The sequence below is a fragment of the Atractosteus spatula genome, chromosome 14, assembly GCF_055471065.1.
Source record: "Atractosteus spatula isolate fAtrSpa1 chromosome 14, fAtrSpa1.hap1, whole genome shotgun sequence".
NCBI lineage: Eukaryota > Metazoa > Chordata > Actinopteri > Semionotiformes > Lepisosteidae > Atractosteus > Atractosteus spatula.
The window spans coordinates 17868177-17891930 of NC_142719.1; the positions used below are offsets into that span (position 1 = coordinate 17868177).

General features: G+C 42.6%; 1 protein-coding gene across 25 annotated transcripts in view; it reads right to left on the reverse strand.

Annotated features, from left to right (window-relative positions):
• nfixb (nuclear factor I/Xb) overlaps window positions 1-16496 on the reverse strand; it is a 174969-nt gene extending 158473 nt beyond the window's left edge. For 22 of the 25 annotated variants that reach the window (XM_088931944.1, XM_088931952.1, XM_088931927.1 and 19 more), the window contains exons 1-2: window positions 15637-16302; window positions 5578-5661 (exon numbers count right to left, since the gene is read on the reverse strand). In XM_088931944.1, the coding sequence (XP_088788070.1) occupies window positions 5578-5661; window positions 15637-15639 (87 nt within the window). In that variant the 5' untranslated portion in view covers window positions 15640-16302. Of the gene's footprint in view, window positions 1-5577; window positions 5662-15636 lie in introns of all 25 variants that reach the window. The other 3 variants (XM_088931948.1, XM_088931923.1, XM_088931962.1) reach the window with 2 other exon arrangements.
• Between the last annotated feature and the right edge of the window lie 7258 nt (window positions 16497-23754).

The following is a 23754-nucleotide window of genomic DNA, read 5'->3' on the forward strand; positions in this document are numbered from 1 at the left end:
TCAAATATTCAAGTTCGACAAAGGATTGTCCAAAATCTTTACGATGTAAGATAGGAAAGATAAGAATTGTTTTTGAGACAGCGGGACAATTCAGACCGAAATTAAATAGTCCGCGTTTAATCTTTCCCTGGTCCGTTTGTCTCGGTTGTTTTGGAGTTTTTTTTGCTCGTCGGAGTGAACACCCTGTCCGTTCGCGGAAATGCGCCCAGCAGTATAGATCGATTGACAAATAGATTTATACAATATCATACTACACGTCACGCAGACATCGGAATTGCGGTTAAAGTATATTTACATTATAAATGACACCGTGTCCATTGCTCGTTAAAATCACCTTCACAGTTTCCATTTCATTCAATGATCACACAAGTGCTTGTCCAACGACAACTGCTTCGAATGGCTGTATTTACTAAACACGGGACGTCGACAAAAAACATCAGCGATTTTTGGGGTAGCTTTTTATCTTGAACATTCCCGGAAGATCCTCCGTTTAACGCGTGTTATTTGACTCCAGAACTGTAACGAAAGTCTCCAGCATTGTGGGACTTATCTCCGTTTGCTTTAGCTCTGGGTCTGGTGTCGTGATCAACTCAACAATGGATCACAGAGCGGTTCTGCACGGAATGAGACGGGGAGAAATTAAGAACCGCTCTCTGCTGTCTGTGAGGAACCCAATGCCTTGTATCGGAAACAAGTCCTAATTTCACTTTTTTACTTGCTCTTATTAAATAAAAGGTACGAATAAAAACTGTACAAAATGTACTGAATGTCTGCATTAAAATTATTTCGTTTTTTTTTTATTGTGCTCGTATTCAGGATCAATCGCAAATAATGTTTACACTGCACCACGGCTAAGAAGATGTTTAATTCCTTGTGACACTGCGACAACACGCGTCACATGTAATAACCCAGGCTGGGGACTCTGATTTCAGATCTTCGAGTTCACATGTGAGATTCTGACACAGGTTTACACAATGTCAAGTTTGTTTTTTTCCATCTTGCCCTGCGATTCCTGTAAAATGGCGGAGGGCAGTGCACAGAGAAGGTGTCGTGTCTCCCTCCTCTCATTCACCTGTCAAGGGTGCTCTGCTTCTGCTGGGCGCGGCGAGTGAGGCGTGACCAGTTGTTGGATGGGTTCACATCTGGTACACAGCTGGACCTTTCTCCCCAAACCCTGCTTTTCTTTCTCAATTTTACCCTCTGTCTTTTCCGTGTCAGATTGTTTATGGCTCGCACTTCAGAGTGGCCATTTCAATTTCCCTATATCCTGCTAGTAGCTAGCCTTTACCAGTGATTAATCGTGTGTTTCTTAAAAACGCTCAGATCCTTCTGACAGATCAATGCTTTACTGTGCAAAGGACTGGTGTCCAGGACATAGTCCTCCCATGAGCCCTGTGTCTGCCATAGAATGAAAGGTGCCTGTAGAATGAATGGATTAATTCTTTATTAATACATGTCTGTGCATCAGGAGCTTGAGTCTAATGTGCATGTAGGTGACGTGTGCAATTACTAAACAAAATTATATTTTTATGCTAATTATCACAACCATAAAAACACCAGAATGTTAGCTCAGTTAATCTCCGATGGGCTTTGGCGAGACTGAGTGTCACCAAGCTATAGTGGGGACACAGTTCGGGCTGGTTCTGGCTATCAAATTCTGTATGAGGTCAACTGAATACTTGTTCAGCTTCTGTGAGTCTCCCGTTGTTTGCATTTCAAGTATTTGTTACTCTAAAAGTTCCATTTGCCTCACAGCAGTCTGTATCCTGCTTTTCTAACGCACATAATTTATCATTTCTTGCTTTGTTGTGCAGAAGGAAATACAATTACAGCATGAGCACGCAGAAAGCAAAAAGCAAAAAAAAACTCTGTGTACTTGATTTAGCCAATGGGTAATTCCTATCAACAGTCCGCAGGCAAGGAAACTAATCCTTTTGCATTTGTACAATATTAAAAATCGCCTGCATACGAGAATGCACAATCCGTGCAACAATTAGGTTAGCAAAACACACGCGTCTGTATGTTACCGCCTTAGAAAATTAATACAAAAAAGTCAATTGTCAGACATAAAATGACAGCTAGATCATTTATGAATGCCATAACAATGTGATGCAATTTCTTCATTATTTTAATGACATAATGGGGTTAATAATGAGGTGGTGAGCTAGCTGCCACAGTTACACAGATCTGCAAAAAGAAGAGAACAAGGACACCTGCTATTAACAGATATCTGCCACAGCCTGTGAAATTTCCCAAGCAATTACAATGGACACTGCAGTGAAGAGAAGTCACTGAGAGAGGTAGCTGGACAGGCTACAAGATTCCGGATCACAGCTTAAAAAGGAAGGTCATCCAAGCCAGAGCGCAGAAGCCCGGGAGCTCCTTAATTAGGATGAGCAAAACGAAACAAGCCACAAAACAACCCAACAATTCGGACCTTAATGGCACCAGCTAGTTGTCACAGTAACACAGATAACCCTGGAGGCTAATTAGCGCCAAACGTCACACCTTTGTTAATTGAATTAATTTGAATTCAGAAGCTCTCTCCCCTGCCACTGTGTGTCCCGAGGAGGGGTGGGGCACTGCCTCCCGCCCCCAGCGCACGTGAAGTCTCCTGAACCGAGAATGAAAGCTCTCGACCTGGGCGAGCTCCGCCTGGCCAGGGCAGGGGGATGAAGAAGACTGGGGGGGTGGGGGGCACTCGACAGGAAAGCCCATCTGGCCCACGCATGCAAATCAACACCCAGAATGTTTGATACACAGAGCAGATAGCTCGTTCACTCAGAGACTCAGGTCTTAAGCTCAGCACTGGCCATAAGCAGATCTGTTTCTTCAGTCGCTGTGGCTACCTACCATACAGTGTCTGTCTGTATGAAAGACCGACTAATTGAATTCATCTGGACAGGCTGCAATACACACTATACCTAAGCACACAGAGAAAGACAAAGTTCACCTTGGTGTACAGTGTAGTGAAAACACCGCCGCACACTCACATTCTCCAAGACTTTTCGAAGGCATTCTTGAAGCATGCCCAGGGGTGGTGAAGTCACTGCAGAATCACAGCCAACTTAGTGCTGGCACGGAGTCCTACAGATTTATGAGTTTTGGGCCCTGGACTGTACATTAGCATAAAGCATCTATATCAGATCCAGAGCTCCCCAATAGCTTGGGTACCAATGACAGCTCCCAGCCAAAAAGTGAAAGAGGGTCACAGTTATACTGCATTACCCCCCACCCACCTTCCACCCTATCCTATAGGTGAAACTGAAGCAAATCCAGAGTTGTAAAGGTAGCTCCTGCCACTTGTGACGTTTCAACTCTATACAGATATGCATGTGCCTAGTTCTGTTATTTGCATTTGTATTAATGAAATACACAAGCAGTTACCTGGACTCTTTACTGAGAAACTAGAATTCAAATAAAAAGGGAAGGAAGGAAATGATAGATTTACAGTATATAGAAATTTGCTGGCCTGCTCAGATGAAGCCATCTCACAGCCACACATACTCCAGGCATTTAGTCAGACAATTTCAGCAACGCATCCTTATCTGTCACTCAGCGTTCAGACAGATCCACCTTTCCAAAAACATTAAGGCTGGCTACAGTATTCGAACAGCAGGGCATTTACATGAACTAAAGAAAAATCAGTTAAACACTTCCCGCTGTTGAAAATGATTCAGTGAGTGCAGACATGAGCTTCTACATTGTATGGCTTTTCCCCAGCAGTGAAAGTCACCACCCCTTACCAGCATGTCTTCACCAGCTTTAGGCTACTGAGCCCCAGCTACCGACCTCTTTCACAAACACAACATGACAAGACTCAGCCCTCAATCATCTCAAGTCAGCCAAGAGGAGACTGTTCAGCCCTCCTCAATCGTCTAGTTGCTCAGTAAGTCATCAATCCTCCTCAGGCCCGCCATCCAAAGACCACAGATTGTCAGTTCAAGACACCCACAACTCTCTGTGTAAAGAAGTACCTTGAATTTCCAGTCAACAATAGCATGGCCCCATTTATTTTTCTCATAATAACAGATACATAAAACACTGACACACTGAAATCACTATCTCTCTTATTCAGTTCATCCCTTTGCTGCTGAAATGTTTCCCCAAGCTTAGGAAGACGAGATCTCATCTTCAATGGTCTGTTCTAATTGATCCTCTAGTTGTTTAATAGGGAAAACATATTTATTGAGATTGATCACCTCTCCCCAATTGAGGTCAGCAGGTTTTAAAAAAAGTAATTTTAGCCCTTTAACATGAGCCAACAAGAGCACATCAAGCTCGCTAAAGAGTAGACATGAAGACGGCAGTATGACCATCTACAAGCTCATCTCCGAGCAGGGCCTGGCACAGTCACTCAGTGGAAAAGGGCTGTGAAACCAAGGGGGAACAGAAATACTAGAGGAAAACAGGACAGACAGTTCCACTTTATCTGGGGCGTGCTCAATTTAATATGAAAGGGCAGCTCCATATTTTCATCCTGTAGCTCATGCATCTGTGCTTTGCCAAGTTTATTTTACTCCATTTATTTCATGCAAAAACTTCGATTCTGATTTATTTGTTCAGCCGATTTTCATACACAAGTGCACTCCTTTATCTTTCAGTCTTTAATGCTCCACACCTCGTTCAAAAAACAGAGCTTAGACCTTAAATACACCTTCCACTCCAATCCTCGGGGCTCTGTAAGTTTTTCTGGTTTGCATTCCAATTAATATTTTAATGGCCTAATTAAGCTCGTTATTTCATTAACTGGGCCTATTAAACCCCTCCCCCCAGGCTCAAGCGGGTGACATTAAGGAGAGCAATAGAAGCTGCTGTATCCAGCAATAAACAGGCTTGATTGGCTGCTGTTCGCTGACAGTATACTGGGACCACTGACAGGAACCAGCGCTCTGCTCTCATCTTCTCTGTAGGGAAGCCTACTGTTACAAAGATAATGGGCAAAACTCATTGACTCTCCTGCATAACTGTCCCTCTGTGTATGAAAGCTTTTCATCTGCTTGCACTTAATGTTGCTTAAATCGGATGAATAAAAAAAAAATCAAAACAGCAGATTTACTGCCTGTTCCCCAATGCGCAGTATCGCAGACAGAATTACCCCAGCTATGTGCAATTCCTATCCCCCAAGATGCCAAACACAGCGATGCTGATTTCCTACAAAAAATGGCATCTGCGAGCTTCGAAAAGCCCTGTTCGATACAAGAGCTCTGCCCCAATATCTAACATATTTTTGGTTTAAATATTCTTTGACATTTTTTAAAATCTAATTCTTGCAAATCAAAATGCCAAACCATTATGGTTTTTGAAGCGTTCAAGAATTTAACACTGTTTAGCCCTGGCAATGATGATGAGACCTTCAAGCTGTTGAATTCTGTAATGATGGTTTCACTGCTGACGGGCGGTTTTCTTGTAGCTCTTTCCAGTGGGGCAGAAACTGGGGAAGTTGCACAGGGGGTTAGCGGTGTGATAACGAGCATAATAACTTGCAGCTGAGAGGGCCGCGTGTAGGGGTGGAACAATTCTCAGAGAGCACAGACACTAACAACAATGAATAAAAAGAAGAAGATTGGTGCATACCCTGTATGAATCAGATATTACAAAGCATTCAGGCAGCCCCTGCCCTCTTGGAGTTTCTTCATTCACCAGAAAGGTTTCGGTTGCCTGCAATGCAATATAACAGTCACTGAGACATCTGCGCCTTACACTCCTTAGTTACACCGTGCACTACAACAGTCAAGCAACTATTTTTTTAACTTTAATTTTTTTTACTGTTTTTTTTAACATTTGTTTTTACTGTTTTACATCCAGTGTTTTCACATACATGTAGTTAAGATTTATATGAAACCAAAATTCAAACCGATTTTGGAATTTGCAATAAAAACTCTCAAACAATTTATCTTATAACAGTTAAGGTTCTTTTTACCTTCTTTATACTTTTGTAAACATATACATGTGCACATTATATTTTAAGGTTTCTTTTCACTGTAGGTACAATACACTTTTTAAAGTGCAATTGAGCTGTGCTTCAGTTATCAAAACAAAATTCTGTTTAAAGGCCATTTGATTTTAATCCCCTAAATTCCACAATAATGCATCAAATTGGGATTGATATCCTCACAAAGGCACTGAGAAAGTCAATCCACTGGGCTTCTTCAGAATGAAAGTTGACACATAAGTGGACAATACATGTAAGTTCATTTAAAAGTTAAAACAGGAGGCACTTCTTTACACAAAGGGTGGTGGGAGTAGGGAACAGGCTACCAAGCCCATGCTGGTAAAGTCCTTCCTGGCTGGATAAAACAACTGGATGAGATCCTTGAACCAGGATCAGATCAGGTTTTAAACAAGAGGAGGCCTTTATGGCCTGTTTTTGTGTGTTGATATTTCATTCTTCCCTGTTACCAAATCAATTACAGTTCCCTTGCCTTGTTCTTGTATTGTTGTTCTGAGGGCATGCTGGGCTGTAAGAGCTCACTCCGGTCACAGAGAGATTTGGTCACTGGTGTGATGACTGGCTTATTGCTTGATTGTCACAGAGGCAGACAGCACAGAGACAGGCAGGCAGACAGCATATCGACATGCCTCATGCTCTTCTGAGCAAGTACAGCAGTACCCACAGCTCCTCTAGTATTCACTTGTGTCTACATAATATCTACCTCCCTCACCACAAGTCAAAACGTATCCATAACCCTAACCCCGAGCTTAATTCCATCGCATTGACTCCGCTCCAAAATCCAACCTGTAACCCTAACCCCAAAATTCGGCAAGCTGTATCAAATGCCTTTCCTATGCTCGTGAACCCCTGGAGACACTTTCCGTGCTTTCAAGGGGGTAAGGGGGAGGACATCGGGGCGTGGCGTCCGTAGGACACTTGGAGACCAGTGCATGTGCCCCCGGGGGCCACTTCAAGAACGCCCTCCTGCCTTAAAGAGGGGGCCGTGAAGTGTCCGCCTCTACCTCCCAAAGCCCCGTACCTCCCAGGCTGCCACCCACAGTAACGAGTCCCAGATGCTCGCTAACCACCAAAGCCCCAGAGGGAACCGCCGCGAAGGAAGCAGGGGCTATTCATATCTTCGCAATGAGTTACATTGTTAAATAACACTCAGCAGTCAAATAAAGCCCAGAATTAGGCCTGGAAAGTGCAGACGGAAAATGAGAAGCTGCGGTTGTGTGTGGAAAACAGCTGCAGGCAGCCTGCGGGATGGGGCTTCAGCGCGGAGAGGAGCAGGAAGGGGAGGGGAGGGGCAGAGCCCTCTCTCTGCAGGTCTCAGGTTCCAGCGCCTGGGTGGGGAGAGGGCGCTGAGGGGGACGGGGGACGGGGGGGTTAATGCAAAGAATGCCCCCCCCCCTCCTTTTCCCTTTTCCTCTCCTCTTCACCCTCTCATTGGGTACTCATCAATGCTGATGCAAAGCCACCAGGAAACGTAATTATTTGTAACTGAACTCTTTGCTGCAGGATCCCTTTCGAATGCTGTTTTTTCTTCCCCTAACACTGAAGACAAAGCAGCATTATAAACTGTGGCAGTGCCACCAACCCCCCCACCCTACCCCGCCAAGCCCTGATTTTTGATTTGTGGCTCCCATGATACGCCATATCCCAGCTGCACATGGCTTGTGCAAAGGAGAGGAGCGGTGAGCGACGGTACTGCCTGTCGTGATTGTGCACACATCTAAGCTTGAGGTTGGTCCGGTGGTTTTGCCAAGTTGCAGTTCAAGATCCTGAAGTGCCCTTCTGTCACTGTCACTCCACGACAGCCTTCGGGGGAAACCCCAGTTCCCCAATCCCGGGGGGGAATCCCAATCCCAATCCCGGGGCTAATGACATTGCCTGGATGCAAAACAAGTCAGGTCCGGACTACAGGCCTTGCACATAAAGAGAGGTCATTTATTGATTAGGCCAACCAGGAATCCACAAAATAGGATTTAGGTTAAATGCATATTTAGAACTTGCACAACACAGTGATGTGTTATTTTCCAGGAAGCCAAAGTAATTACGCAACTCTTTTTGAAGTCTTGCAAAGGGACAAATGAGTACAGCGCTAATTTACAATCTGTGTGCGTTTCTGAAATTCTGGGCCAGAGTGAAGATCTGTGGCATGAATGGAGTCTCTTGCTTCTATGCACACAAACCAGAGGAGAAGAGTGGAAACTACGTGGAAGTGCATTTAAAGAGGAGAACAGGAGACATCTCTTTACTCAAGGGGTGGTAGGAGTGTGGAACAAGCTGCCCAGCCACAGTGTTGAAGCTGATACCCTGGCTTTTCTCAAGAAACGTCTGGGTGATACATTTGGATCAATGAGCTACTCAATACCACACAGGCTATATAGTGTAGGCTGAATGGCCTCCTCTGGTCTGTAACTGCTGTTATGTTCTAATTCACTCACCCAAGAAATATAAATCTGATTAGTTGAAACGACTAAAACAAATGAAGTGGTTTCATATATTACCATGACGTATTTGCTGAAGAATGACATGATTTGATGTAATCCTCCAAAGCACAACCACTATCTCTTCACATGCACATGCCCTTATGATACATAGTATTAATTAAATATGGAATCACTTTTTACAGATAAGTAACATATGTCCAGTCCATATGGACACCCCTGAGCAAAACCAGCCTAAAGGCCTAATCTAATTAACATTTCACAAATTAAAAAAACTCTGTGAAATATATTTTTGACCTAAATGGACAGAAACATAGCACAAGTACTTTACAAAAGAGGGAGGCGTGCATTGGATTACATTATCGATTCTTTAAAGCGTGTAGAGTATGTATGTCATGAAACATTTTCTTAAAGAATCTCTTGACAGTAAGGGTAGATAAATTGAAGTGTTAATACTTCTGAAATCACAATCTTTTCAGGCACAAATTACAGAAATGTATTTATGAAAGTCACAACCAATAATGGTGCACATTTATTTCTCTGCAATAAAGCAATGAAAGCAATTTCTGACAATATTTCACATTTGTTGAATACCAAAGGAATTAATTTTCAGTTGGCACAAATATCAGACAACAAAGCAAACGTTTTAATATGATTTTGCTTTTGATTTTCAGTTATATATATATAAAACTGTGCTCTATCTCCTTTTTATATATAACAGTGTAAGAATGAGGTTGATCTCCTTAGCCATTTAAAATTAGGATTGCGAGCCTAATTCAGTAAGAAGTGAACTAGAATGTTGCACGGATTCCACAAAAAATGTCTAACTAAAAATTATCACTGCATTGAAATGATTAGAGGAGCACACTGTGAGGGCTGATACAGTATACTGGGACTTATCAAAACCAAAACTACCTTGACACTGGTGACATAGAGGAACATGGTAGCTGCTGAAGAGCTGAATGGCCTGTTCTCAGAACTATCTTTCCTTATGAACAGATAAGCTCTGCACTTGTGAAGCTATCCCAGTATATAGGCCCAAATCTACCTCTCTTGTCTGACATTTGAGGGTTTAATTAGAATGAATTTTTTTCCTGTGTGTTTTTTTAAGGGGCATGCACATATATTAGGCAGGATAATGGGATACAAGAGGTGAATCAGCCAGGCCTTGGTGCCTAACTGAGTTCAGGCCTCGAGTGTTACATGCAATGAGTACACAACACACACACACACACACACACACACACACACACACACACTCAGCACCTGGTCCCCTCATGATTCTAGTTCAGGCCACACAGCAGCCCCCAGGAGCTCACAGCCATCAGCCATGTCTTGTTTATTACTGTCATTACTGTTGTTATTACGTCTCATAATTTTTGCTGGTAACGGACGGCTGATGACGAACTGCTAACGTGGTCTGTGGCAGCCACATCAAAGCACCGGGGAAAACTTGTTAAAACAATTAAAAGGAGGAACAAACGAACATCGTGCAACTCAGTGCCAAAGCCACCCCAGGGGGGACACACTGTAAATATGGTATTATATTCAACTCAATATTGGGGGAATGGGGGTGAGGGGTGGGCAGTAAGGGGATTTCAAACACTGCAACGACCAAATGTTATAAAGGGATCAAAATAAATGCAGAAACAAGGATAAAATGTAAAAGAACATAAGAAAGGTTACAAAAGTGAGGAGGTCCACCTCTTCCATTTGATAGTTATTAGTTAAGTGATCCAATTAACCAGCCACTTCTTGAGGGAAGCCAGATATCCACTTCAACAACATGGCTGGGTAGCTTGTTGCTGACTCCCACAACTCTTTGTGTAAAGTGCCTCTTGCTCTTGGATTTAAATGCACTTCCATGCAGTCACAATTCAGTCAAGGGTACAACAACAGTGTCCCACCTGGGAATTGAACCCTCAGTGTCCTACCCAAGAGTGACTAGCAGCTCAATGATGACAAAACCAGGACACACAAAAATGCTGCCCTTGGATAAATTGTCACTCTGTCCGTACCACTGTCCTTTTGTAGCTTCATTTCTCGCCAACTGAAAAGTTAAGACGTTTTTGAGCGGAAGGTGAATCAATGTTTTGCCTGAGGGGTACAGATGAGTAATTACTGGAGCAATAAATAACCATGAGATACATCATGGATGCTGCCTGCAGCACAGGTTCAGATTGGCCTTTCCCAGGGACTGCAGACGCAACGCGAACTGAGTCACATCCGCCCTTCGTCAACAGGTAAGGCAGCAGGTGAGACCAAGTCGAGGCCTCCAGAAACCAGCTCTGCAGTGTTCCCCGATTATTGCCATGTGGGGACAATTGTGAAATTGGACAGTTGCTGGTATCTGAGACTGTTCATCATCAGTTGTTCCTTAAATACCTGTGGTCTGGTTAATCCTAGTATTGAAATACAAATTGTCTGTGATAGTCAACAACATGTTGGGCCATGTGCTTTTCGACAAGAGGGAAGTCAGTCCGACTCTCTGTGTGAATCCTCGCTTCTGTCCTCCCGTCTCATCTGCAGTGTGGCGCTGCTCTTGAGGAGCTCTTTAAATTGGTTTTAACAATGGCAATTTGCAGCCTTAATTGCGCTCCCCACTTCATCAAAGCTGCTCCCTAAAGACATACTTGTTTTATCCCATTTGTTTCCTTCTTCTGTGAGCGCGTGTCTGTTACTTGTTTTTTCAGAGGGTGTGGGAGGGTGAAAATTAAAGTTGGACGCCTCGTTTCATTTTAATCACATGTCCCTACAGTCCCCCCCCCCAACCCATCACCACCACCACCAATGAACAGCAATCACAGCCGCGCACACTGCCCGATGTTTTCATCTCCTACGCGTTAGGTCCCATCAGGAAAAACAGAAAAGGAATCTTGGCAGTCAGAGGTCTGGGAGACAGGTGAGAGCATTATGACGTCAAAGGGAAATACTACACGATTCTGTTAATGCAAAGCACAGCTCACAGATGCGACACTACGTATAGCATATATTCACAGCCACATAGGTTTTGACTTTACCCTGATGAGAGCTCATCCAGGTATGAAAAGTGACGTATAGATGACACAGGATGCACCTAATGTGATATCACCGCTCTTGCAGGTAACAACCTGCACAGCAATAAACAGTGTGAGGATAATGATATGGAATGGGCTCTGATGCACACCTTCCTCCTGTCCTTGCTCGGATTTTTCCACCAGATTTTTCACCAGCTCTGATCACACACAATAGTTCAGGTAGTTCTTGGAGAGGAATATAAAACCCTCACTGCACGGCAGTTTGAGCTAGTTCCCTTCCATAGCTGCTGACACTTGCTCTGACGGGACCGACAGATCAGAAATCCAGTCCACGTAACTTTGTGTTAACTTCTCCTCGCCTGTGTGAGCAGCAAAAGGTTGTGGCAACAAGCAGGAGATGACCCTGCCCGTCAGCCTTCGCCCTGCACAAGAGTCCAGCAGAGACTTATCAGGTTTTTCCTTGCGGTTCTGTATGGGGGAAAAGCCATTCACTGAAAGAAACGAGGGTGCCATTCAATCCAGCTGAGACCTCACCAGATGACATCACCTCGACAGAAAGCCAAAAGAGGCTGGCCAGCCGAGACTTATAACCAGCATTTCAGATTCAGAAACTGGCTTGTCCTACTCTCTAATATGCACCAACATCGTCACTACAGGATATAATTATATTACAATTTACACAGCTCTGAAAACAAACTCCTGTTATTATTCCCCACACAGCCAAAGAAACCAGAGATATTGCTGGATAGATCTCAAGGGAAAAAAAAACATCATCTATGTTACTCTTGCAAAGTAGCAATTTTGTGCATGTAAAACAACAAATGCACAATTCCTGCTTGAACAAAATACAAAAAACTCCCACCTCCAAAACAACAGAAAATTATATTCTCCCAGTCAATAAACGCAGTGAAACACAACTTGACAAATGAAGCTTACAGCTTTATACTTTGAATAGTAATAATGCAGTATACTATATACTATACTAATTGTGCACGTCACTTAATAAATATTTAACGGATGTATTATGTATTATGATTAACTAATTCAGCTTGTGATTTTGTCCAGACCGACTTACATTTGTACCCATTTACAGAGCAAGGTATTTTACTGAAGCAATCTCAGCGAATAACCTTCCCTTTCACAGCACAACAGCAGAGCCCCAACTTAAGGTTTGAACCTGCACCCTTCCAGTTATAAGACCAGAGCCCCGCTGTAATTTAGCACTGCTGCTCTGTTAAGCAACTATTAGTAGAGTGGCTTCAATTAAATCACAGCAAACATCTACTGTGGATTAATTCCATGGCATTAACAAACCCTAATCCCGACCATAGCCTGAACCATACCGCTAACTGTAAAGCTTATATAATAATTTCTTAATGAGATTTTAAACCATTTCATGTGAAAAGGATGTTAACAGACGGTTAGAAGCGAGAGTTAACCTAAAGTGTGACCAAAATTAACTGTTTCAATGCAGTTTGTCGATTCTACCAGAAAGTAACAATTTTGTCCAGAGTTGCGCAGCAGAAGATTTTAAGTGATTTATTTTCGTATCTCTAAAGCTATACACACGAGTGAATCTGAAATCATGTAATCTGAAAGAGCTGTATTTAAATGTAAAAATCTGTATCCGCCAATGCGGAGCTAAATCCAAGAAATACACATCATAATGTTTACATTTCGCAATGCTGTATTGCTGTACATAGAAGCATTTCAGTGCAAAAAACGCTGTCCCGGTTTTCAACACAAATTCTGCCCCTTTCCAACTTTTCCTGTAGTTCTGTCGCTGTGATAGGTTGTAGGCTATTTTTTTAACATTTATCGTATAGATGTAAGTCCTCCATTTAGAAATGTAACTGACGGATATTCGTTTCCTTTCCAGCTCGACGCTGAAAAGCGAGGTTCGTGCTACAGCGCGTCCGAGTCCAGGCGCACGAATTCGATCCGGGCTGCCCGTCTCTCACACACACCGCAGGCCGCAGCGCGGCACTGGAAATCCGCGCTTTAACACAGTCGAGCCGGACTGGCTGAAGGCGAAATTAAAAAAAAAACACTTTAAAAGAATTTATTTTAAATCTACGACGATTCCGCATACTATCCCGTGTACGGCTATACATTTTGGATATTCCGGTACTTTCCTCTGTTCGAAACCTGCTGCAATTAAAAACTCGTATCCAGCCCCTCTCGGTAAAAAGGATCGTCTTAAACTCGCAGAAAACTTGAACTCGCACCTGGGAATCGATTCTCGAAGAGTCAGATTCTACACGCGGTGTTCTCTAAATTCCTCTCTATTCCTTAAGAGGGGAAACAAATCTTAAAGTGTTACACATTTTTCGCTGAAGTCCGTCGTGGCGGGTATGAAGTCTATTTTTTTTTCCTTCAGCCCAGCCACCCGCTCACTTCTGACAATTCTCCCACACACGAACGTTTTCCTTCGAATACACAACCCAATTCGAACACAAATAATGCGATAATTCTCCAAAGCGCCGGGGATGGGGGAGGCAGAAATGAAAGTCGCTCTAATCTCACCGAGCGAAAATGCAAAATAAAAGAAACCTTCGAAGTTTTTAACAGCACCTTGCGTTATTCGCTTAGGCGTCCTATTCAAAATCATACACATTAACCAATAAAACTGAATACGACCGGTACGCCAACTGGTATTTAAAAGTAACACCCTAGTATTTGTAAATCAGCTCGGATGAAATATATCTATGTGTGTTTCGGGGTAAAGGGGCTCTGTTTAAGAATCAGGTGCAGAGAGTGGTCTGGCAGCTCTGGCGGCCGGGAACTTCTCTGACCAGACGCGGAGAAGGCGCCCTTCTCAAGCGGTCCACGCCAGCCGGGCAGAGAGCGGGGGCAGTTGCTGGGTCCCTGCCTCTCCATGGCAAGGACGCGGAAACACGCCTTTTCATATTTGCAGTACTGCAAACCAAAGACAGCCCGACCTGCCGAAGCCAAGCTGTCCTTTTATTAAAAGGGGAGCCTTATTTTCGGGGACATGCACCTGCTTCCTCGCAGTTTAGGCACGAAGGATTACAGCGCTCATGGACGACACTGAGGAAAGAGTCGCAGCAAGACGCTGAAGCTACCCTGCACTTCGAAAATTTCCACGCGCAATAAATCACTCACGCAGCTCGCACCGGACACCCGACATTTTCAGTGTTTTTTTTTTTTGCCCATGCACGTTCGCAACGAACGTGGTTAACGGGGAAAATACCGAGCCCCACTGGTTCATGGTTTATCCTCAAGCGGACTGTCACCTCCCCAGCGTCGCCCTGCATCCGGTGAGCCGCCAGCGACGAGCACTGACAGCCGGGCACCTCGGCGTTTCGCAAGTCTGACAGGAACTTTTCACACGAAGTGTGTCTGACAGCAGATGACTCCCTGGGGGTTGACGACTTACAGAAGGACCACAGTTTATGAAAAGCACGTCTCTATACAGAGCTACCCACGCATGTGGTGCGCGTAACTCACACCACTGGAAAACGATTCTCGGCCGCAGGCTGAATTAAGTCTGAAAAGGTGTATATGCATGTACAGTATCTATATAAAAGGTCGGCCATGGGATTTTTCTCAAATTGTCAAAGGTGCAAGGGCCACACGGGTCCACCTCACACAAGCGCAGGACGCCGGTGACTCGCTCCGAGGTACTTGACATCGGTAATTACGGAGACGAGACAGAAGGGAGTTTTATCCCAGGCTTCACATGAGCGGAGCTGAAAAGAGTTTGCTCCTGGAAGGGTAGGAAAAGGGTTATGGGGTGGGGGTGTGGAGGATGCGATCATATTTGACGCCAATACTTACCGACTGAACTTGGAAAAAACACTTTTAGAGAAAGTTACTCATGACTGATCGCGACTTAAAGAGCCCCGAATCGCAGGGAACAGGCGCCTTCGCTTGGTAACACGTACACACACAAGCAGGAAAAAAAACTCTTAAAATAGAAACCCTACCCTACAGACTTCATTAATTACATTCAGATAGACGCACAACAGGCTTGTAAATACTACGTTAATGAGAAAGTTATGCCTCATGTGAATAAAAAGCTATAAGCGATATATTTCACAAAAAGCCGTGAAAGTTGGATGCAAACTAAAGACTCCTTGTTTCTTATTAGGTACTAAAAGGTGCTGCCAAAGCAACGTTTTCTTTTCTGGTTTAAAGAGAAAAAGACTTGTTTACAGCCTTTCAAACGTATTAAAAAGAGCAAATTATTGATTTACACGGCACGTACCATTATGGTGCAGGGAAGTTTGCCAAAAGTCTCAAAGACCCATTTTTTTTCTTTAAAGGAAAAAAAAAAGTGCAGCTTCCAAAAAGAGAGAGAGACTCGATTTCTTCGGTGATACCGGAAGCACACAAACCTCTCAGCGCAAGACGGCCTGTAGCCCAGCAAACATTTCTTTTAAAAAAAAACCAACAACTCTTCTTAGAAAAAAAAAGGTGAGCTTATCCCAGTCCTCCAGACCGTAGCTGCGTTCGGGGGTTTCTCTCTCTGTGGCTCGACCTCGCCGGAGCGACTCGTGGGTCCAGTCGCGGAGACGTCGCGTCCTGTGCTCCGCTCTCCAGACCGAAGCTCCGGGCGAACAGACAGGCGAAGCGGCGCGGCTCAACCCAGTTCTGTACGGCCGTGCAACCAACCCCCCAAAAAAAAGAGTTCTCGAATGAATTTAAGACTGACAGTAAGTTGTTGTCGTTGTTTTCCAGCAACAGTTATTTTGTTCGTTTTAAGATTCCTTCTAGCATCACCTCTCCCTCTCCCTCTCTCTCTCTCTGTCTCGCTCCCCCCTGCCCAAAAAAAAGCTGAACCCCTCCAACCGCCACCAACAACCCCCCCTCCCCACCACCCCCACCACCTCGGTTCTTCTCCAGCCTCTTCCTCCGCCGTGCAGAAGAGTGCAGCGCAGATCAGACAAAAAACCCCAACAAGATCACGGCCGTAATCTACTGGAGATTACCGTGCGGGAGCCCGGCTGGAAGAGAGAGGAGGAAGGTGTGCGCCTGTTGGGCGGGGGTGGGAAATAAAATAATATAGAGAAACAAATAGATTTGTGGCTACACACACACACAAACTAGCTAACGAAGGAGAGGACTGGCCCTGAGATCGGGAGCCGTGGGTCTCTGTAGGAGCAACGGAGAGCTAGTGAATTATTAATAAAGGACCGCGGCTAGCAGTCTGTCGCGTCTGCCCGTGGCCGGAGCCCCATCTCGGGGTTTAGCAGCATTAAACTGACGGGCTCGGAGGACATCGGCAGCGGCGGGGATTAGACCTCGCCGGCTGCAGAGCCGCCGTTACCCGGGAGGCAGGACTCCGGGAGGGAGAGAGAGAGAGAGGGAGAGTGAGGTGGGAGAAAGTGAAGGAAGTCGGAAAAAAAAACCCAGGGAATAGAAAACGAAGCAACAAAAAGGCAAAGATGCAACGCGAATGTGTGAAGCGCTGCCTATAAAAATGTGCTTTTTTAAAAAAAATTCACCAAAGGGCAGCCACGCACATGAGTGAAAACGGGCTCGAATAAGCCAGCGCAGCGGTTTGCAGCGTTAGAGCTTCCGCAGATCGCACGGCTGTCGCGCACGGCTCAAACTTTCACGGGTGTCGTGAAATATATAGCAGAGCGATGCCAACAGTGATAACTACAGAAAGCGAGAAGATGCTGCATACGGGATGTGTTGGGCAGTTGAGAAAGAAATTGTATCTAATCAGTGCCTTCGTCTGTATCCGTCTGCAATTAGGAATTATTCATGTTTGCTCTGTGTGCCTTGTCGCATATGGGATGTATACAGCAAACTTACTGGGAGAAGCGAACACAAGAGAAGTCCTGTAATACTTATTATTGTCTGTAATGTGAATTGTTTTGTAAAGGTGCGCTGCGAACTAAGCTTCGCGATGTTTTCCCCAGGGTGTTTTTGGCAAGCCTTGATGTTTTTTATTCTATATATCAGCAAACGCCGCAGGCAGGCTTTTAAAAGAAACCTACGTGTTAACGGCGTGTGGCTCAGCCAAGCCTAAGAGATTGTGCGCGTCTGTCTCTTCTCCATCATTTGAAATGTAATTGAATTGCATTTCAATTACTTATTATTAGATCATCGCACCATATACAAAAACACAAAGACCTTATTCACTGAAATATAAATGCAGTGTACATATATGCGACGAAAATGAGAAATCAAAGCGTGCTGGTAAATTGAATCATTTCAGGTTTCTTGCAATCCGATGACTCGTGTCGTCACATAAAGCGCCGCCAAGATCCCCTAAATATATTTCTTCGATCTTAAAATCTCCCCCGACTGAGAACTTCGCCGTAACGTTTCTGTTTTAATTAATGTAAAGGTCCGATCACCCATCCTTACAAAGATGAGAACATCTCGAATTATTCTTCCTTCTCGCGTTTTTCCACTACACTCCTCTCGATTCACGCACCTGGACTAGACTGGACGGTTTTTTGACATTTTTCTTAAACTGTGGAATGTATTCGAGTCATTTAAAACACACAGCAAGACAAGGAGCCTAAACAGACTAATACTAAAAAACCCTTTGGTCTCAACTGCCCAGATTGCATAAAGGTGTGGATTTTGTTTCCGCGAACAAAGAAAATATTTCAGAGTGGGTTGTGTTTTTTGTGAAGAGAAAGGAAAACGCTCACAGTACTGTTTATTTACAAATCAACACTGTATTAACCCAACACACGAGACATTTCTTAGTTGCCGTTCATCTCCACAGACGTCTGCAATCGCCAAACAACTCAATATTCCAAAGAGGAGACTGTTGTTTACAGGCTTATAAACTAAACGACAGGGATACAGACCCTATGGTGTTTAATACAGACGTGTTTCTTCTCACTGCTTTACTGAATTCCGCACGGTGTCACAATGGTAGGCCTATAAATAGGCCTAAGCCTACATCAATAATGTTAATATTTGACCAATTTAAACCACACATTAAATACGACACCCATAATGGTCTCTGATCTCCTCTATGCAGCCTTCAGGGATTCTGTTTCACCTTATTGCGCTGCATCATATATTTAATTCAGCACCGTTATCAGTCGTCGAACTAGACTGTTCTTTGTTCTTTGAATAGGGAATGCTTTTATCTTCAATCGATTAGGAATGAGCTGCTACAACGTTTCATGTCTGAATAATTTAACCATTTATTTATTTCTGGCACACGTCCCTAGCTTTTTTTGTTACACATTTTATTCTAATATTTTAATACACATTACATCCAAATGTATGTTCTAATGTATAGCTGTTAGGTTAAAATTTAAGATTAGGCTACTAAAGACAAAAGAATAGTGAAATTGTGATTCCCACCCACTCTATCCATGACAGTCAGTCCTCTGTCCAGATCTGTCATATCCTGACGTTGTTTTGTCTGACCATGCCTGCCACTGTCAAAGGGCTGCGCATGCGCAATGCACAGACGTGTCAAATTATGAATGTGACAAACGTTTCTTGAAAAAAAAATTCAACTGCCTGTGCAATAACCCTTTTTAATGTACATTACAATGCGAGGCACTGGTAAACTGCACTGGACAAAATAACTGCAAATAACATACACGTTTAATGTAGAAAATGTCGAGATATGACTCCTGTCGGATGCCAAGGAAAAGATTAACGCTTAATATAATCGTCCCCCTTTTCTCGCGCAGAAAGAGGCAGATAGAACGGTTTGTATGAAAAAAGTAAGCAAACAAGTGTCCGTGACGCTGTTTGTCATCATTAAGGTAAACCACACGTCAGGTTTATTTTAAAAACTTGGCAGGTACATGTGAAACATTTTTCCCGGATTTATAATAGATCTATTATTACTAATAATAATAGACCCCCCTAAAATGAACATTAAACATTCCGTAACCGTGTAAATGGAAAGAAAAGCGTGTTTTCTCCCCAGAAACCGAGTGACCTATTTACTCAGCGCCAGTGGAGAGGCTTAACAAAACGCAGCTGTTGACAAGTGGAAAGGAGTGGGGAGGACTGGAACAGGCAGAATCTGGATGGAAGGAAGGGCGTTTTGAAGCCGAAAACAGGAGGCGCTTCTTTACTCAAAGAGTGGTGGGGGCCTGGAACAAGCTAGCCAGCCCTCTCGTTGAAGCTGAACCGTGTTTCCTTCTATAAACGAAAGGACGAGATCCTCGGATCAATTAAGTACAATCTACCAAACGCGCAGGATGGCTTGTAACCTTTCACATGACTTGGGTATATTCGTTTGAAAGGACCTTTCTGAAATACTCGAACACAGAGCACGTCACAGATCTTCTATCTGTCTTGTTATTTTCATAATTAACCTTTCATTACCGTCACGGGAAATATTTCTGTGTGTCGCTGAACAGCGCAGGTCAAACTGGGAAGTGAAATAGTTTTCACAGCAGCACAAAGCCAGACACACATTACGTTTCTGCTGTCCATCTAATCCGTACTTAAATACCTGTGAATGAAACGTTAGAAAGGTCTAATAATTCATCAAAATACGTCGTCTTTAAGTGGCAAAATGTAATGGGCTTTTAATCCACTGTACATCCGAGCACCGAATCCGAGTCAACGGCCTACAAACCCTCTTCAGGCTTGGAGGCATTCACATTTGAACAAGTATTTTCGCAAATTTAGATGTGTTTGAGCGGCAAGGCAACGTGAAGTATTTTAAATCAAACACTCCATGTTTTTATTAACTGTCGTCGCACACTGATGTACTGTAATCAAAAACGTTTAGTTTGACACTGTCATCCCCAACCAAATGATTTCTGTAAAAATATTGCCTATATTTCTCGGATTAGGTCGATTTTTTTCGATAAAGGTCATGTACAATTAGGTCACATAAAGGAGAGCAAAAGTGACGAATTAGCTAAATAACTGACGAAATCTACAACAAAATATTACTCAAATGTATAAAAATGTCTCGGTGTTTTAGATAGAAAAGCCAAGCTAATGTGACATCGGCTCTAAAACAATGTTGTTGTTTTTTCGTTTGCACAACCACGCACTAACAATTACAAAAAATAAAAAAAATATATAAAAACACATCAGAATATCTTACATTGATTTTATACTGTAGCTATACGTCATTTAATCTAATTATTCAAAACAAAGCATTTCAGGTTTAGAATAGGTTATCTATTTGGGCATAAAATCCATTCATATTATGTTCTTATATCGAATTGAATTTTTTATTCAAGCTAAACATAAATAATGCTTGATGATTATTACGATTTTCAGTTAGAACTGATTTTATAAAAATAGCACCATAATTAAAAATCAATTTAGGGTCGTAAGTTCGATGAATGTAGCATATTTATATAAATAAAAATTCAAATTCACTTTGAAAAGTTTTTGAATATACGGGGGAATTTTAGATCAATTTTAATTTAATAGTATTTTTAAGATATATACTCTGAATACTAAAGAATTTACTAAAGACAATTTACTGTTTAAAGAGGCTAATTTACATGGTCATAGCTTAGTCCTGTTTAATAAGAGTGTGTTAAAAATAAATCAGGCTATTTAATTTGTTGGAATGTTATCAGATGCACAAGATTACACACTGAGTTACTGCACGGTGAATTATTTAATTTATGTCTGCTGGTTTTGTTCTTAGGAAAACAAAAATAGTAAAGTAACCCTAACAACATCGTCAGTAAATGCTGCTGTGGAAAAAAAAATGTTGAATATGAGCGAAAACAAAATAAAAAAAGTCAAAATCAGTCACATTTTCCACAAAACACTGTATGCAGATAGTTTTCTTTATTTTTGGCATAACCCGATCGTACACTCTTCTAAAGGGGACTAAGATCCGTGTGTTCTTTGGGCACCGCGGATATTTCCGTAGTGCTTTTGTTAGACGTCAATCAAAGGCGAACCGAAAGTGCACAGAAGCACATATTGTATATGAGTGGTTATCCAAGTTTACTTCTATCTCAAGCGTTACGTAAAGAGCGCTCTCCTGGATAAAGCCTACATTCCATTAAGTCACTGATAACAGACAAGTCAGAGGGGGACTTTTAAATGCGTTTCTCAGGTACAGCGAAGCGCACGCACCTGTCCGATGTTTTGCATGATATAAAAAAAGATCTTTAGGGAAAACGAGAATAAACCAACTTTTGTTTTTACAGTCAGAATGAGGTATTTTTCTACGTCCCACGGTTGTGTAGGTCTCTATTGCAAAATAGGAAACAGACTTATCAGAGGAAAACTCGCGTTTAACTCTTTAACTCTCGCCCGTGAAACAGTGGAGCAGGCGACACGAATCGTTCGCTTCGTCGAGACAAACGCCAAGAGGAAACAAAGTTTTGATGTGGATCTTGTGCAAAGTCACTCCAAATCGATTCCACACCTGAGCGCGCAATCTGCGGTTTGCCTTATGACCACGCTCACTCGAGTCACCCAAGGCGCAAGGTGTGTGCTTGCGGACTGAGAAGTACGGTTGTGCTGTCATTTGCTCTTGGAAGAATGATTATTACCTAAATCGGGAACGAGGAGAAAAAATTTGGATAGACTCCGAGTACCAGAATGATAAGGTGACGAAATAATAATAATAATAATATACACTGGATTCAAAAAACAAAACGTCGAATCGGGATAATTATGTCCTTTCTCATTGGAATGAGTTAATGAAAAGACTTGCTTATATTTCGTTTAGAAAATTAATAAAAGCCGCATCAAACACCTTTACTTTTTTTATAAGACGATTAGGAGAGTGGCGCTTATGACGATAAACTACTCACCACCCTCTAATAGGGAACTGCTAGTAGTCACCTGTGTCTCTGGTCTAAATGTTCAGCCGAAATCCGTTATTTTCTACACTAGGTAGGCTTATTCAGAGACTTGGGTGTCACATCACAGCTTCAGAAAGGTCCCAGCTCAGCTTAATTAAAAAGGGCTCTGAAAAAAGCGTTTTAAAAATTACAAATGCCTTTTTTTCTCACTTTAGGTACATCGTTTAGAATTCGAATTTTTACCCCTTGTTTTTCGTTGCTAAGAGACTTCAGTTCAGTCGGTTTCTCTTTGAGAGGGGTTATATCTGGAAATGGCACAGGTGGCGAATAAGTTGGTCAAAGCTGGAGGAAAGCTTTGCTGTTAAAGATTAAGAATTCTCTTGGTAGAACGTGGACTTTTTCAGCTTTTTTGACTTGTCTTTTAATTTGTTTAAAAACAATAAATACGCCCAGGAAATATTAAGTACTGATCAAACCAAGCTTTTTGAAATCATTAAATCAAATAGCTTCCAGATGAATCTCCGCTACTACACAACAAAAACTAAAACCACTAAAACGCGAATTTCTCGGCTGTTCTTTTTCTTAACACACATTATCTTCGACCAAAATGCTGAAATAACAACAATAATATTTTTTACAACACGTGTAACTCCATGCAAATCAAAACAGGTTTACATTTTTATCGAGTATCAGACTATGATAATACCATTTCTCTTTTCCCTGAAGATTAGAAATTCTTAACGATCTGTAAGATATTGGCTAACCTTTCACCTTTTCACCAAGGTTACAAAAACGTCACAAAAAAACTGCCGCTAAAATAGTCCTGAAATCTAGCTAGATTGGCGCTTCTGTTGACCGTATTAGGAGTTAAAGGGGTCTTAAATTACGCAGGACACCTGCATTTACTTCAAGCAACACAGATCACAGGATTTATATACCCCGGAACAATAATTAAAGCTGCAGAATTGATTAGTGTTTACTAATCATCTGCGATACCCTGTGATGCCCCCCTTACATACCAAGGGCTGTAAAACCAGGAACAACTAACTTATAAATCCTAATTGAAACAGCTCCACCTTAGCCGCTATACCCTAGTAAACAATCACAACGTATTTTCCCGCCTGGACGATATAACCACATATTGAGGCAATTTATTTCAGATTTAAACATACAGTTCACACTGGAATGTGTTATAATAGGTGAACAATAAACTAGCACACGTTAAGAGATATTTTAATGGTCATTCCAATTCCTCTAAAAAAGAGCCTCTAAAATAACACACACATGCTCTTAAACCAAGACATCCGGACACAGGTGAAACACTCGTGGAATTTGAAACAGATTTCAGGCAGTAGCCCGACAGACACATCTGAAGCCTGTAAAATACCGAATCGTTGAAGCTCTTCTTTCCTACAACTGTAGGAAATGAACGCTTTAAGTCCCTTCGGTCTTGGATTTTGATTGATTTTATTTAGTGGAGGGACACTTTGTCTTGGTGCTGTTAGGGCTAAATGAAACCTTTGCTCACCTCGTTGCAAATCTTTTGGTATCGAATTTTTACTCTTCCAAGATTGTTTATCTGAAACGTAGCTAGCTTCGTTTTTGCTGATCGTGTGAAAACTAAAACGGATAATTGTGACCTGATA